This window comes from Lynx rufus, unplaced genomic scaffold (assembly GCF_022079265.1).
Source record: "Lynx rufus isolate CCGP_SWC_20201006 ecotype Redwood Valley unplaced genomic scaffold, mLynRuf1.p SCAF_3, whole genome shotgun sequence".
Taxonomy (NCBI): Eukaryota; Metazoa; Chordata; class Mammalia; order Carnivora; family Felidae; genus Lynx; species Lynx rufus.
Window position 1 is genome coordinate 16585533 of NW_025814845.1, and position 15250 is coordinate 16600782.

Genomic DNA, 15250 nt, shown 5'->3' on the forward strand with positions numbered 1-15250 from the left:
ATGTGGAACATACCCGAAAGGGATCAGATTCTGTGAAACTAGCTTTATAAGGTTCAAAGTGTTTCTGCTGCTGTTCACTTCAACTTAGAACTGTTAACAGAGAGCTATACTGGTAGATTACACCATAAATCTCTCTCAGGGAAAAAGTAAGGAGGTAAGGGTGCCAAAAGGCAGGATGAGGTAAATAGAACAATTTTCTTCTGGTAACAAGTTCAACTTAACCTTCCAAACACATAGTAAGTATACAGCAAACCCCCTTACCTGCATTTCTGTTTTGTAAGCTTTCTCGGTATAAAGTCTGAAGCATTTCCCAGGTCTGGTACGCCCAGCTCGACCAGCCCTCTGTTGAGCTGAAGCTTTACTAATGGCTGTCACCAAAAGAGACTCAACTCTGATACGAGGATTGTACACCTATTGGAATGGAAATAACGTTCAGAATTTTTTTCTTCAGTTAAACACAAAACTGTAATCTAACATAAAGTATACAAAGTCCACAGCTAAACCCACAATAAACAAAGTAGTATTAATGAAGGCTGTAAATCACACTGAAATGGAAACTGAGAATGAGTCATCCTGTGCCTTAACTTTTTTTCAGATATTCTGACTCTATCATTCTGAAGACTCAAGCTAAGATGAAAAGGCTCTTATACACAGAGATTACATCATCTTTTTCTTCCGAATTTAAAATAATTTCAGTTCAGGCACCTGGGTAGCTCAGTCGGTTAAGCATCCGACTTCAGCTCAGGTCATGCTCTCACAGTTCGTGAGTTCAAGCCCCACGTCAGGGTCTGTGCTGACAGCTCAGAGGCTGGAGCCTGCTTCATAGTCTATGTCTGTCTGTCTGTCTCTCTCTCTCTCTCTCTCTGCCCCTCCCCCACTCATGCTCTGTCTCTGCCTCTCAAAAATAAGTTAAAAAAATTAATAAATAAAATAATTTCAGTTCTACCAGTTTTATCTTGCTTTAATAGACTGGACAAACAGCGTTGAAAGCTTTTGCCTGAAAAGAACCTGTCAATTTCAACACCTGATGTTCACAGTGAACGTTCAAGAAATATATTTTGAACCTAATCCACAAGAAATCAGTTACATACTGCCAATTTAAAAAGAAAAATTTCCATCAGAGACACAAACACTACGTGTAACAAATTCTCCCAATTATACCTACAAAATGTAATCAAATATAATCAAAGATCTGTGAATAATAGAACATACACACTATTTACTGAGTAGTCACTCCATTTGGCCAAAGTGCTTGGTATTCAGTACCGTCAACTAGAAATTAACACCTTTTCAGATACTATGCCTGGCAATAACAGAAACCCTAATTTCAAAGGGGAAGTGACTGATCTACAGGGATGACAATCCTGTTCCCTTATTACTACACAAAAACAAAAAGGCCAAAGCAATCTTACAGGAAACAGAAAAGCAGCCTAGGACTAAACATCATGCCTGGGCTTTCTAAATGAGAGCCAGCTAGAACAGAAAGAGCTCATCACCACTGACGTTTGAAAACAAAACACAACAGAAAATTCTAAAAAGTAAATTCCAGTCATTACATGAGTAGATAGTAAGTACTGTGAAGCTAACACTAATTTAATAAAGTATACAACTAAAGTACCAACATATGTACCTTCTGTTTTGCAAATCCAGGATCGATCACAAATACCACACCATCTATTGTCAAAGACGTTTCTGCGATGTTAGTTGACACAACTACCTGTTAAGAAATAAACAGTACATAAATTGTATTACAAATCAGGTAAAATTCAAATGACAGTAAAAATAGCTATAACAGGGTGCCTGGGTGGCTCAGCCAATTAAGCGTCTGACGCTTGATTTCAACTCAGATCATGATCTCATGGTTCCTGAGTTCCAGCCCTGCATCAGGCTCCTTGCTGACAGTGCAGAGCCTGTTTGGTATTCTCTCTCTGCCCCTCCCCTGCACTCATGTGCGCTCGCTCACTCTCGCTCTCTCTCTCTCAAAATAAATAAACTTAAAAAAAAATAGCCACGAACTTCTACTGAACAATGAATTTCAATCCAGTAAATAAACTAAAAATAAGGTTTCATCCTTAACAGCCAATGCAATATCAAGACAAATTAACATTTAAGATCTCAATTCAAAATTTCATTTAGCCCATTACAGCAAATTTCTTTCTCAACAAAAGCTATTACTTCAGGTTATCATTCAATCACATCATGTTTTGATTTCTTAAACCTAAGCATAGCATCAAAAGAAAAATAACGAAATAACTCAAGCTTACCTTACAGAAATGCCTCCCTTACAGAACACTATTTGGTTATTATCCAAACTCTACAACATTTCAGTATTTTCTTTCAATATTTCAATATTTTCTGACAATATTTATAAAGAAACTTTGCATCACCAAAACTCAACATTTTAAACAAAATGGCACATGAAGGCTAGGGGGCGGGTGGGGGGTCAAATCTCAAGTTATACTCCAAGATCTGGCAAATCTTAAGAATCAACTGTAGATATTTTTTTAAAAAGAGTACAGTCTCAAACAAAACATCACTGCATACCAACCGTCAAGAATCATTTGAACCTTTTATTGCCAGGGAATAATGTTTAAATCATTTACATACTAATATGGTAGCTAGGTTTTTTTTTATGTAAATATACGATGGATTTTAGATATATTTTAGGAAACTGGTTGGGCTTTGAGAGTAACATGTCACGCAATTTTTCTTCTTAAACAGTAAGTAAATGGGATTCTCATTAGTATTTTTTCCCAGAACATTTGATTTTCAGGAACAGAAAACTGCCATTAAGGGAAGATGCCTATATATGCAAGCAGTTGACACAGAAGATGAATCAGATATAGAGCCTGCTCTTACAGCTTTTACATTTTGTGAAGGAAGATTAGACATGGACAGAAAGTGTAAATGACGCCAAAGATTCCCTGTGGGACTTAAAAAGGGTTTAATTCCACAGCGAAGACAAAGGAAGCTTACTGAGAAAACGGCACTTAGGAGAGTTCTCGAGGCTAGGGTGGGATCTGCCGCAAGAGAGATGGGAAGAACACTAGTAGTAGAAGACTCAGCTCAAACTAGAGCACATGGGCAGAAATGTCCATAAGCACAACTAAAACATTAAAGGACTCGTACCGCCAGGCCCTCATGGAGGTCTTAAAACTTACTAGGGAGCCACTAACAGGGTAATATTTTAGAATCATTCACGTATCTAAAACCAAAATCCTTCTTTTCACTGGGCAGCTGCCAAGACTGCTAACTAGCAAACGAAGAAACATGGAGGTTTGAGGTTACTGAAATATTTTTCAAGACATTTAGATGATCTGCACACGGCTCAATCGCTAGAACTGAAGCAAACATAAGCAAAGCATATAAGGTTGACAGGTGAATTTGAATAACTATCCTGAGTTTAATATTTTTCTACAAAGTCAGCGTCCTGTGGTGGAAGGGGCAATGAATTTAGGAGTCGGGTGGCAGAGCTGGGGAGCAAACCCGCAAAGATGAGTTCTAGTGGAAAAGTTTTTAACACTCCCAAACCTCAATTAACCTTTTTTTTTTTTACTCCTGCATATTAATCTAGATAAGACAAAGTTGTAACAAATAAAATTGCATAAAAAATGTAAAAACTCCTTATAAACTTGTTACAGAACCAGATACATGCTTGTGATTTCTTAGAGTTTTCTGGAATTCTGGGGTGAAATTACTATGGTTCTGGATATCTATTTAGAACAATGGAGGAAATGAAAAAATTACATTTCACAGGTTTCTTCTACAACAGAATACAGTTAGTGTGATAAAAATTTCTTGATGACATCAATTCTTTAGAGTTAACTTAAAAATAATTTTCCTCCATAAAATCATTTCATTTCATGTGCATGCATCTCCTTTTGGTGTGTATGTTACAAATCATAGCATACTTACAAGGAGGTGTGGATTTGTGATTCCCCAAGTGCTTAAGAATCACAGGATTAGGCCATCCTGGCAAACCCCATGTCATTATCGATAGTCTACTGCTACCCAAAAGTCAAAGTAATGTTAAAAAAGACCACACAGAGAAATAGGACTTTCAAGTTTTTTCCCCAAAGAAAAATTGGTTAAAAAACATCTGAGCAGGACTTGCCTACCATACTGATTTAATAATTATTAAGGTGTCTATGAGAAAAAAGGCAGGGTTCTGAAACCATGGGAGGTAGGTTTGGGGACAAAATGAGGAAAAAACTCACATAACAAACTGTACAACTTTCAGGGTGCTTCTTCTAATAATAACTCTACTACTAGAGATGGAGAGGCCATACTAGCTAAGCCGAAAGAAAACCTACATACATAACGCCTGAGAACAAACAAAGGAGATGATAAAAGTTACCCAGCTCCCTTGAAACCTTAGCAGTGGACTAATGCAAGCCTAAGTATGTTCTAGATGTTAAGTGGCATATGATCTAATTAGGAACTGGCCAGAACACAAAATGATCCTGAATTTATCAAGGGACCTACATATGAACAATGGGAATATATATAAATGGGATAAGCTTTCTAGACTGCAACATGGCAATACGCACTCAAAGAACCTTAAGAAGTGTTCAAACCTCATTGGCCAAGCAATTATTCCAGGTAAATAGCCCCTAAATATAGAATATACTCTGTGGAAACAAGTTTGACGTCACTGCCAATTTTATGTTTTTATGTGAAGTGTTAAGATTAAACTTTCATCTAGATGTATCCTCTTCCCCCTCAATAACACGCCTTCCAAAGAAATCCACTTTGACTTATTTCAGTAATTCCACTTGAAAGTAGAACTCAGAGTTCGTTGAGTTGCTCTACTTGAATTCTACTTGGACACAATAATGCACTTAGGTTCAACTAGTCTGGATTTTTAGTCCCCAGGGAACCCTGCGGGGGTCGCCACTTCAGTAAGGACATTAACTTCTTTATTTGTACACGTCCCAGCAGCACCACACTAAGTTATCTTCAGATAGTGGATCATTAAGCCTCTCTTTAAAACTACAGAACCATCTCCACAAGGGCCATTTCTCTTTTTTATTGAGCAGTGTATGCTTTGAGCCATGTTAATTAGTAAACTGTAAGATAAGCTACAGAAAAATCAGCTATTTGTATGGACAAAATTAATGAAAACTAAGTGAAATTAAAGAATAGTTGCTGGATTTTAATAACATCAAATCTATAAAACAGCAATTGTAAGTCTTAGTCAAAAGATGCATACAAGTAATTTATTGATGAGCTAACTTTAATGCTTCTATAAAACTACTGTAGCTTGAGCTGAAAGTCAAATACGTGAATAAATGTCAAGCATGATCAAAACAGGTAAAATGGGGGTGCCTGGGTGGCTCAGTTGGTTGAGCGTCTGACTCCTGATTTAGGCCCAGGTCAATGATCTCAAGGTTCATGGGTCTGAGCACCATGTAGGGCTCTGGGCTGGCAGAGCCTCCTTGGGATTCTCGCTCTCCTTCCCTCTCTGCCCCTCCCCTGCACATACTCCCTCCTCTCTCAAAAATAAACATTAAACAAATAAACAAACAAAAACAGGTAACATGATCTACCCTCACATAAATACATGCATTCTCAACTTTCTTGATCACTAAAACTTTGAAGCTGTTTACCAGTAGTGCTGTTAGAAGCCCATGTAAAAAAACTCAGTAACTATTTGCAAAAGGAATGCTAGTTAAAGTCCCCAATGCCCATAAAACTTTACCTTTAATAGAGCCTACATTTTAAAACTTTAATAGTAAAAAGCTGTTTTGCTTCTTTTACTGCAATCATATTATAAACTCTATTTTGCATAAGTTAATACATTCAGTAAGATAACAAGGCACTACTTACAAAAGGTGCCCCAATATAAATATGGAATTATACTTAAATATTTTGGTGGAATTTTAAAAACTGTATTAAATATTCTCTTTGTTCCAAACGTTCTAACTTATTACATTCTACTTTATGCTAGCTAGTATCCTTATGTTAGAACAAATTTAACGAAAAACAGAATCAAATTGTATTTTGTTTTACACAATTGGAAGCAGAACATAAATCCCTAAATGTTCCTTTGTACTTTTAAATCAATTGTGAATATCAATCAGTGACAGTTTAACACTCATGAATGAAAGCTCCATTCTAGTAACTGGCAGTATAATGAATTCATGACAGAAGCAGCAAGCCTTGGCCTCTAGCCCTATATTTTATAATATAAACAGGACATTATCAAACTTGTGGCATTTCTGTTTAAAATAGCGCAACAGGAAAACAGCAACAGAATGCCAGTTCTTCCTGTTCCAGTACCCAGCCACTTGCCTTCACAGAACCTCTGCATCTTCCGTCATACCCTTCCGCCTTCCCCCAAAGTCCCACTAATCCCTTTGACCTCTCTAAGGGTCACGGTCGCCTGCGACCTGCTAGGTCATCGGCTCGTCATACGTGCCAGTCACGGCACTTGGACGGGGTGTTTTTCTGCTATCTCTGGGTCTCAGCTGGCACTCCTACCTTCCTCCAGGCAACTTCTCCACCTGGCACCAAAAACAGGACTGGAGGAGTGAATCTTTCTCTGTAACTAGGCTTCCATAAAGACGTTTACTTCTCCTTAAACATGCCAGGCTTCAAAGCTCTTTTTTTCGCATGACAATGACACACCAAGCGCTAATGAAGTCCTCCCTCCCTCTCCTGGGTCCATCCAGGAGGGCTGTGATAATGCTCTTCTCAGGCTGGAAGATGAAGCTGACTCATGCCAAGAAGAGAACATGATTTCCCAGCAAGAGGTCCTGTAGCCTTAGCTGAATGAAACACCATCAATGGATGATGAAGCAGCACTATGGCCCTTGGTTTGACTCTGAATTAAAAGCCCAGGATGGGATTCCCCAAGCCCTGGGGACTCCAGTAGCCCCCTCATCATCTATGGCCTTCACCACACATACATCCAACTACTGCTGAGTTATTCTTTTCAGGAAGACAAAACTCTCCTCAATATCCTTATGATTTAAAAGAACACAAAAAGCAAGAGTTCAATTATACTCCACGAGCTTAAGCTGAAGATCCTAGAAAACGTATCATCTACTGGACTGGCAGCAGACTGAACTTAACTTTCCAATACACTGATAATTAACAGAGCAAAAGAGCTCAGATGTGAAATATATTTCAGTAAGCTCAGGCCCTTTTAAGTTCTCACAGTAACCTAAAAATGGAATAAAAAGAACTACACGAAAAGACACAAATTTGGCAAATCTTGCTATATACGTAATTTTACTCAGTGGTTAAAAAAAAACCATCAAATTAAAACAAATGCAGATATGCAAAGTGTACATGATTTCAAGAAAAATTTAATCATCTGCCTGCAGGCTACTCCTCTTTACTATTGAAATATATAAGAAAACAGCTACTTTATATACAACCACTGATACAGAATTATGCTAAGAATTCCACAAGTACTTTTCAGTCAACAGATCAACTTCAGAATTATATACTAAAACTATCACTTAAACTTCAAGTTTTCCCCAAAGTTCAGAATGCACATAAAGTAACAGGGGAAAATATTTTAACATGTTCTAGAAACAGCACTACAACTAAAATAACTGGAAAAGTTCAACATAATGAAGCTCTGATCAGTTTTTTAAGTCATATTCACTACTCTTGCTGATCTGAAAAACTCAGAAGGCTGATTTCTTCCTTATCAATCTCTTGTTAATTTACACTCCACTAAGCTGGTGTTGTATATCCTCTCAGTAAGTTCCTTTAATTTGAAAAATGTATCTGGTTCATTTAACTTTTACACAACCATGTAAAGAAATAATTAGCCCTGATATATTTAAGTACCTTGATAATGTGTAATTTTTCAATAATCATGATAAACATTAGCAAAATATTGAAAAAAAGCAGAAAAAAGTTGTGAGACTCTGTTAGTCCTGAATATAGAAATAAGAGAGCAATAAATTCCAAATCTGATAAGTAAATCATAAGTAATATTTCAACTGAGACTTTTTTCTATGTGAATATATTCAAGGAATTTATGGCAGCTACCATGAAGGACTAGTTTCTTCTAGATATAGTAGTACCCTGTATACACAAAGCTTAAACCTTGATAATAATCTCCCAAGGTGATGAAGGTAAATTATACCTACTTTAAAAAAGGAAAACTTTAAGGGACGCTTGGGTGGCTCAGTTGCTTAAGTATCCGACTTCGGCTCAGGTCATGATCTTGCATTGCAGTTCATGGGTTTGAGCCCCGTGTCAGACTCTGTGCGGACAGCTCAGAGCCTGGAGTCTGCTTCAGATTCTGTCTCCCTTTCTCTCTGCCCCTCCCCCACTACCATGCACTCTCTCCCCCCACCTCAAAAATAAATGTTAAAAAAAATTGTTTTTAAAAAATGAAAACTTTAAATCCAGAGATCAAGAATCTTCACAAATTTCATATACAGCTACTATTTAACCTAATGACTGACTCCACTATACTAGTGTTTTTCAAACCTTTTCAAGCAATGTAATTTTATTTTCAAAGAATCTACTAGAACACCCAGCTCTTAAAAAAAATAAAAGGATAGCTGTTCTGTTTCAAACTAGAACTCAGATACCCTTCCCGTCCCAACAAAGAGCCCAGAAACAGGTTTGGAAAACCCTTGCTCCCTTCCTATGCCAGGCAGACATCTATACTAAGAGAATCTCCATTCGAGCTCTAAAGAAATCCACTTACTAATGGAGAGAAAGACAACACTAGGCCATCTCCCTCTTTTCTTTAGCCATCCTAATCAAACTCCCATTTAATAAGGAGGGAATGGGAAACAGTACATGCTCTTACTTTACAGTCAAAAGTTATGCAAAATTCCACCTAAATATACGGTTTAATATTTGCATTTGAAATACAGATTTTGTAGTGTGCAATCCAGATCACTATCACCCATCACTTAGTCCTTAATAATTCAATATACTTTCATATCTCATACTTTCATACTTCAATACACTTTCTGTATTAATGAAATGTTTACAGAGAACATTTCTATGCTAACCTTTCTTCCAATCGCTCCATTCTGCTTTTTTGGAGGCGGAGGCTCAAAAATGCGTTGTTGCTGCTGAGGTGGAAGTGTAGAGTATAATGGAATGATTTTAATGTCACCAACTTCAGGGCCCAAATCATCAACCTCACGCTTTATTCTCTTACAGGCTTCATCAATTTCCTGCAAAATAAAAGTCTGAGTGTAAAAACAACAAATACACACTGAAACATGTAAGTATTTACCATTATCTTAATTCTGTACAGCTTATTTCGAATTTGGTAAATCCAAACTAGGTAAACCTCACTGGGTTTCCAAAACTACTGAAGAAATTTTCATTTCTATAATCAAATAAATAGATAACTATCTTATTGGCATTCCACACTTTTTCTTCTAGTCAAATGTCCTAATTAATTCTCAACAAATTGTACTAAAATTGAAATTTCTCACCCAGGAATATTTAACTGCACTCATAACCTTTTCAATTTTCACAATCTAAAAGAAATTGATGTGCTAGATATTTTAAATAAGCCAATTAGGCTTTAATGTCACGTATCGCTAATGTAATTATATGGAAGATTTGCTTCATTGTGCCTAATGAGAACAAACACCTTTACAGTATCAACACAGATATTTAAGAAGTAGGCTAACCCAAATAACTTAGCATCTTCAAAAACTTCCCCATCACAGAATATAATCGCAATGCATTTTCATTCAAATCCAGGTTTTAAAGAGAAGACACACAATGATTACTCAGAGTGTGGGAGACAGAAAATGAGAGGTAGATGAAGGCTCTAAGGGAGTGGCAAGGGGACTTAAAAATGGGGGGGGGACCCAGAAATTTAAATTTTACTGAAACCTTAATTTGGTTATACTCAGAAGTACGTTAAATAATGTGGAAGCCTATCCAATGGACGACCCAATCAGAAGCTATCTTTATCAACAAAGTATCTCTTATTTAAAAATCAGAATGATTGGGGCGCCTGGGTGGCGCAGTCGGTTAAGCGTCCGACTTCAGCCAGGTCACGATCTCACGGTCCGTGAGTTCGAGCCCCGCGTCAGGCTCTGGGCTGATGGCTCGGAGCCTGGAGCCTGCTTCCGATTCTGTGTCTCCCTCTCTCTCTGCCCCTCCCCCGTTCATGCTCTGTCTCTCTCTGTCCCAAAAATAAATAAACGTTGAAAAAAATAAATAAATAAAAATCAGAATGATTAAACAAAAAAGGGGGAAAATGTATCGGGTAAATGTAGTCTGTATTTTTATTACATCAAACTAAAATCATTTTCCTTGAAATGATTTTAAATCAACATGCAATTCTGTTTCCATGCTAAAGAATACAAAGTTTCTGGGCACTTAAGAACAAAAATTTTCCCCTCTCGTTCAAATACAGTAATTTCCTTAAAAAAAAGATAAGGGTCTTAGAAAATTATCACACAGAAAATTACTATTAAGGACTTGATGTTAATAGTTCCCTTTGAAATCTGAAGTTTTAAAAGAAAATCAAAGACTGCTACTGATTGAAAGAAAAACTACAACAAATAAAACAAATATTTTTAGGGAAAAAAAAAAGCTTTTAAATGCTGTATCTAGATTAGAATGCCCCCTGCTGGTATGCAAATACAAAATTATATCTCTTCCAAATCAAAAAGATTTGGATAGGAGCCCCAAGTTAGTTTTTTTCTAAAATTAAGAAAAAGAAAATAGGAAAAAACTGATTCCAATATCCAGAATGTTTTTAATTTACTTAATTAAACATGTATTTGACCAGACAATAAAAGGTCCAACGCCAGCAAACATCCAGATGTCATATATCAGAAAACAAAGTACCCAAAATCGTACATTTGCAGATTCCAGAAGTTTAACAAGGTAACCCCAGTTTTACTTGGACTAGGCTATCCAATCTGTCAAATGTGTACAGAGTTAAAACAAAAGCACTACTGCATGGGATATAAAGATATCTCTAAAGTTGAGAGGAAAAAATTCCGACACCACTTATGTTTTTTATATAAGCAAAGTTCTAAACACTTTTAAAACTGCAACAAAATTTTTCCTTAAGTTTACCAAATTCCCACAGTCAACATGGGAAGTTCAGAAAAGAACAAAACTCATTGACATTCATCAGCATAAAGCAACCATCTGTTAGTTTTGAGCAAGATTGAGTGTTGAGACAAAAGCTCAGGAGTTTTTACGACTTTCAGCTCCAAAAGTATTAATATAGGTTAATAAATAAATTTGGACTAGTAATTTGAGGAGGCTGAACTCACTGCATATGGAAAAGACATTTTATTCATCAAAATTCACGGTAAAAGAACGTGCTGCTTTAAGAATGGTTTCAACATCTTCATATCACAAACAATTGATATTTCAGTTATAATCACTCTTATCTAATTCAGAAGTATAGCTTCCCTAAGGACTTTTAAATTTTAATCATAAGTCCAGATTTTATGCATTAACATAAAATAACACAAAAAAATTCTAGAATTCAAATTCTTCCCAACCTTTCACCAATTAAGATTGATCTCCTTTACCCAAATTTACTCAGATTAGCACACAAGCATTACTGTTTAAGTGGTCAAAATGGTAAAATGCTTGTAAAAAATCATTTTAAAATTTCATGAGAAAACTAAATTTTATGGGTGCTATTCAAATTTATGAAGACAAGAGTCCAGAGAATTCTAGGAATCTACCATTTAACTGACCATGTAAAAGTAACACAGATTCACAGCCATGGAAAAATAGTATTTTATATGTCTTTGAGTCAGCTCTACTAAACACAATCAGTGAAACAAAATACATTAGGTACTCTGCTACTTTTTCCCTAAAGATCTTCAAAATTCAAACCTAGTCACCTAAAGGGTATTTAAAAATATAACAGGGCACGTGCAAAACTAGTTCACAATTACAGTTAATAACTTCACTGGAAAACATACACTCCAGCACACATTTGAAAACCACGGGGCTTACTCCCTTTCCCCAAGTATGGGATGGCTGCCAAAATATCAAGTATATGAAGTTAAATCATAGAAAAGTCTTTCATGAGGCCATCTGATATTTGATAAAATTCTAATTTACTTAGTTATCTGAATATAATGGCTATTTTAAGAAGTCGTTTAAGAAAATACACTATGAGGGGCGCCTGGGTGGCGCAGTCGGTTAAGCGTCCGACTTCAGCCAGGTCACGATCTCGCGGTCCGTGAGTTCGAGCCCCGCGTCAGGCTCTGGGCTGATGGCTCAGAGCCTGGAGCCTGTTTCCGATTCTGTGTCTCCCTCTCTCTCTGCCCCTCCCCCGTTCATGCTCTGTCTCTCTCTGTCCCAAAAATAAATAAACGTTGAAAAAAAAAATTAAAAAAAAAAAAAAAAAGAAAATACACTATGCACTCTAGATGAAGAAACTAGAGACCAGATACAAAAGGACAAAAAGACCTCAACAACCTAAACACTGCATTAGAGCATAAATACTGTTTATATGCCATCAAAAAAGCATCTGGTACTCTTGTTTACAAAATATATAAAAATTCTTCCATTCAAAACACATAGAAAGGAAGACTAGTACCAACAGAGGTGTATCCGTAAAACTGAATTTGCAACATGTTTTATATCCCAAAAGAAAAAGTATGACTGCATTGGGAATGATTTTCCACCCAGGGGACATCTGGCAATGTCTGCAGACATTTTTGGTTGCTACAACCGGAGGAGGGAATGTTACTGCATCTAACGGATAAGGCCAAAGATGCCACAATGCACAGGGCGCCCCACAACAAAAATACTGATTGAACTGCTAGGTAAACAGCGCTGAGGTTGAAAACCCTTGCTCTATAGAAGCTTTTCTATAGAAGCTTTTCTATAGAAAAGGAACCACGGCCAATGGGGCACAAATCGTAAATTACATGAATACTGAAGAAATGCAGGGATAAACAATTACTCAACATTTCTAGCTCTTAAAGCAATAGCATTTGCTCAAATATTATGTATACCAAGCATTCCCGTAGAAACTGAATACAAATCAAATAATTCACATTCCAATAGAGGCAGGCAATCACACAGAAGACCTCGGATTTTGGTATCTGGGAGAACTAGGGCAATTCCCCACAACCCTGTCCAGAGTTGTGTCATTAACGTACTACAGGAATTATACAGGCTTAAACATCCCTCTGGGACAGTGACCTTTAAACCTAAGGAAATATAAAAGTGGCCTGTAGACCTCATCAAAGATGCAGATTCCTATATTTGGCCTCAGGTTTCACCTATTTCTGCAAGTCTGGAACAGGACCAAGAACTTGCTCTAACAAACTCTCCTTCCCCAGGCAGGCAGTCCACTGGCCACACTTGAGAAATGTTCTGGGGCAGAGGTCAGACCTTTTACCATAAGGGCCAAAAACCATCAGGCTTTGCATCCACACAGCCTGTCTGTTGCACATTGTTTGGTCTTATTTACAACATTTCAGAAATGTGAAAACAGGGCCACCTGGGTGGCTCAGTCAGTTAAGTGTTCGACTCTCGTTTCAGCTCAGGTCTCGCTCTCCCAGCGTGTGGGCTCCAGGCTGGCGACTAGGAGCTTGCTTGGGATTCTTCTCTGTCCTGCCCCTCCCCCGCACTCTTACTCTCTCCTCTCTCAAAATAAATAAACAAACTTAAAACGGAAAAAAAAATTCTTAACTAATGGGCCATACAAAAACTGAAACAGGAAAAGGGTGGTCACAGGTAGCTCTTCATTCAAATGCTGTAAAATTAAAATTTAGTCCTTTCTCTCACTAGCCACATTCAAACACTCACAAGCCATACGCTGCCACTGACTACCACACTGAACAGCACAGTTACAGAACACGCGTGGCACTGAAAAAAGGTCTGACAGAACAACGCCGCTCTAGAACCTGTGCGACTCAAACCTGGGGAGCTTCAGCATTACCTGGAAGCTTGTCAGGAACAGTCTCAGATTCCACCCGACCTACTGAATCAGAATCTGCAAATTTTCTATGTGATCTGCACGTATGTCAGTTTGAGAAGCACGTTCTAGAAAACCTTTTTAAAGCCTACTGAAACAGAAGACAAATTCTAAGAACAGCCTCCACCAAAAGGCTCTCTGAAACGGATTTATCCAGACAGCTTTTTCCTCAACTTCAGCTCCAGAATGTCACAGCACACCTATAAAGCTACCGTGGGAAAGAAGTTTAAAACATGCAGCACCTGAGAATAAAACGTGTATCTTAAAACGGGTAAATCCTAACTAAAAAATGTCAACGATTTCTTACAATCCTCAGCGCACACACAGATGACCAAACCAAAACACAAACATTCATTCTGACGTTGGATGGGCATCCAAGTTACTCAAGTTCATTCACAAGCTAACAACCCGACTTCATAGGGGTTGTGTGGATCAAATTCATACCTCAGCAAAACTGCAAATTACCACACACCACTACTTACCGCACCCAGGTCTCTCCAAAGTCGAGACTACAGCTGCTAAATCGTGAAATTCTAAAACAATTTATTCTCAGGGTAATTAACACTAATGACACAGAGGTATCCACAGAGCATACAAAGGGGTTATGTATTTCATATATAAATGCAATCAGGCTGAAGAGAAACTTTATACCATGGGATAAGAAATATGTGGTTAATATATGCCAAGTTCTTGGGCTTAAAAAGTTGCATAATTTAATATGTTTAAAGGCTAAATAATGAAGCAAACAATGACGATACCTCTTGACCAGTTAAGAAAAGTAAAAGATCTCCCTCCTCCTCTTCACACATATGAATTTGGATCACTGTTCGAATGGCTGCTTCAAGATAATCTCTCTCTGGTTCAGGAGTATAAAAGATTTCAACAGGATGTGTACGCCCAGGAATAGTTAAGAGAGGACAGTTATCAAAGTAAATCTGGAATTTCCCTGCATCCAGGGTAGCGCTCATAACTATAACCTGCAAAGAAAACAGTCAATTATTTAAAGTTGTCTTCAAGGATTCTCACATGGTCTTCAGGAAAAAAAGACAAGTTAATGTTTACTGTTCTATATACATCAATTATAAAAAAGCCTACAAAAGCCTTCCTACAAATAAACCAATTAAAAAATCAAATACAGAAACACTGAGCTACAGTAAAAGACTTACATTTTAAAAAATAATAAACCTGATATCCGATAAATAAACTACATTTTCATGAAACAATACCTTAAAATCCAAAGTTTAGAGACACCTGGGTGTCTCAGTTGGTTAAGCACCCAACTCTTGATGTCAGCTCAGGTCATGATCTCACAGTCATGAGATCGAGCCCTGT

General features: G+C 37.3%; 1 protein-coding gene across 1 annotated transcript in view; it reads right to left on the reverse strand.

Annotated features, from left to right (window-relative positions):
• DHX15 (DEAH-box helicase 15) overlaps positions 1 to 15250 on the reverse strand; it is a 62391-nt gene that overhangs the window by 14359 nt on the left and 32782 nt on the right. Inside the window, exons 5-8 of the mRNA XM_047090532.1 lie at positions 14677 to 14895; positions 8994 to 9161; positions 1631 to 1717; positions 262 to 411 (exon numbers count right to left, since the gene is read on the reverse strand). Coding sequence (XP_046946488.1) covers positions 262 to 411; positions 1631 to 1717; positions 8994 to 9161; positions 14677 to 14895 — 624 coding nt within the window. The remainder of the gene's footprint in view (positions 1 to 261; positions 412 to 1630; positions 1718 to 8993; positions 9162 to 14676; positions 14896 to 15250) is intronic.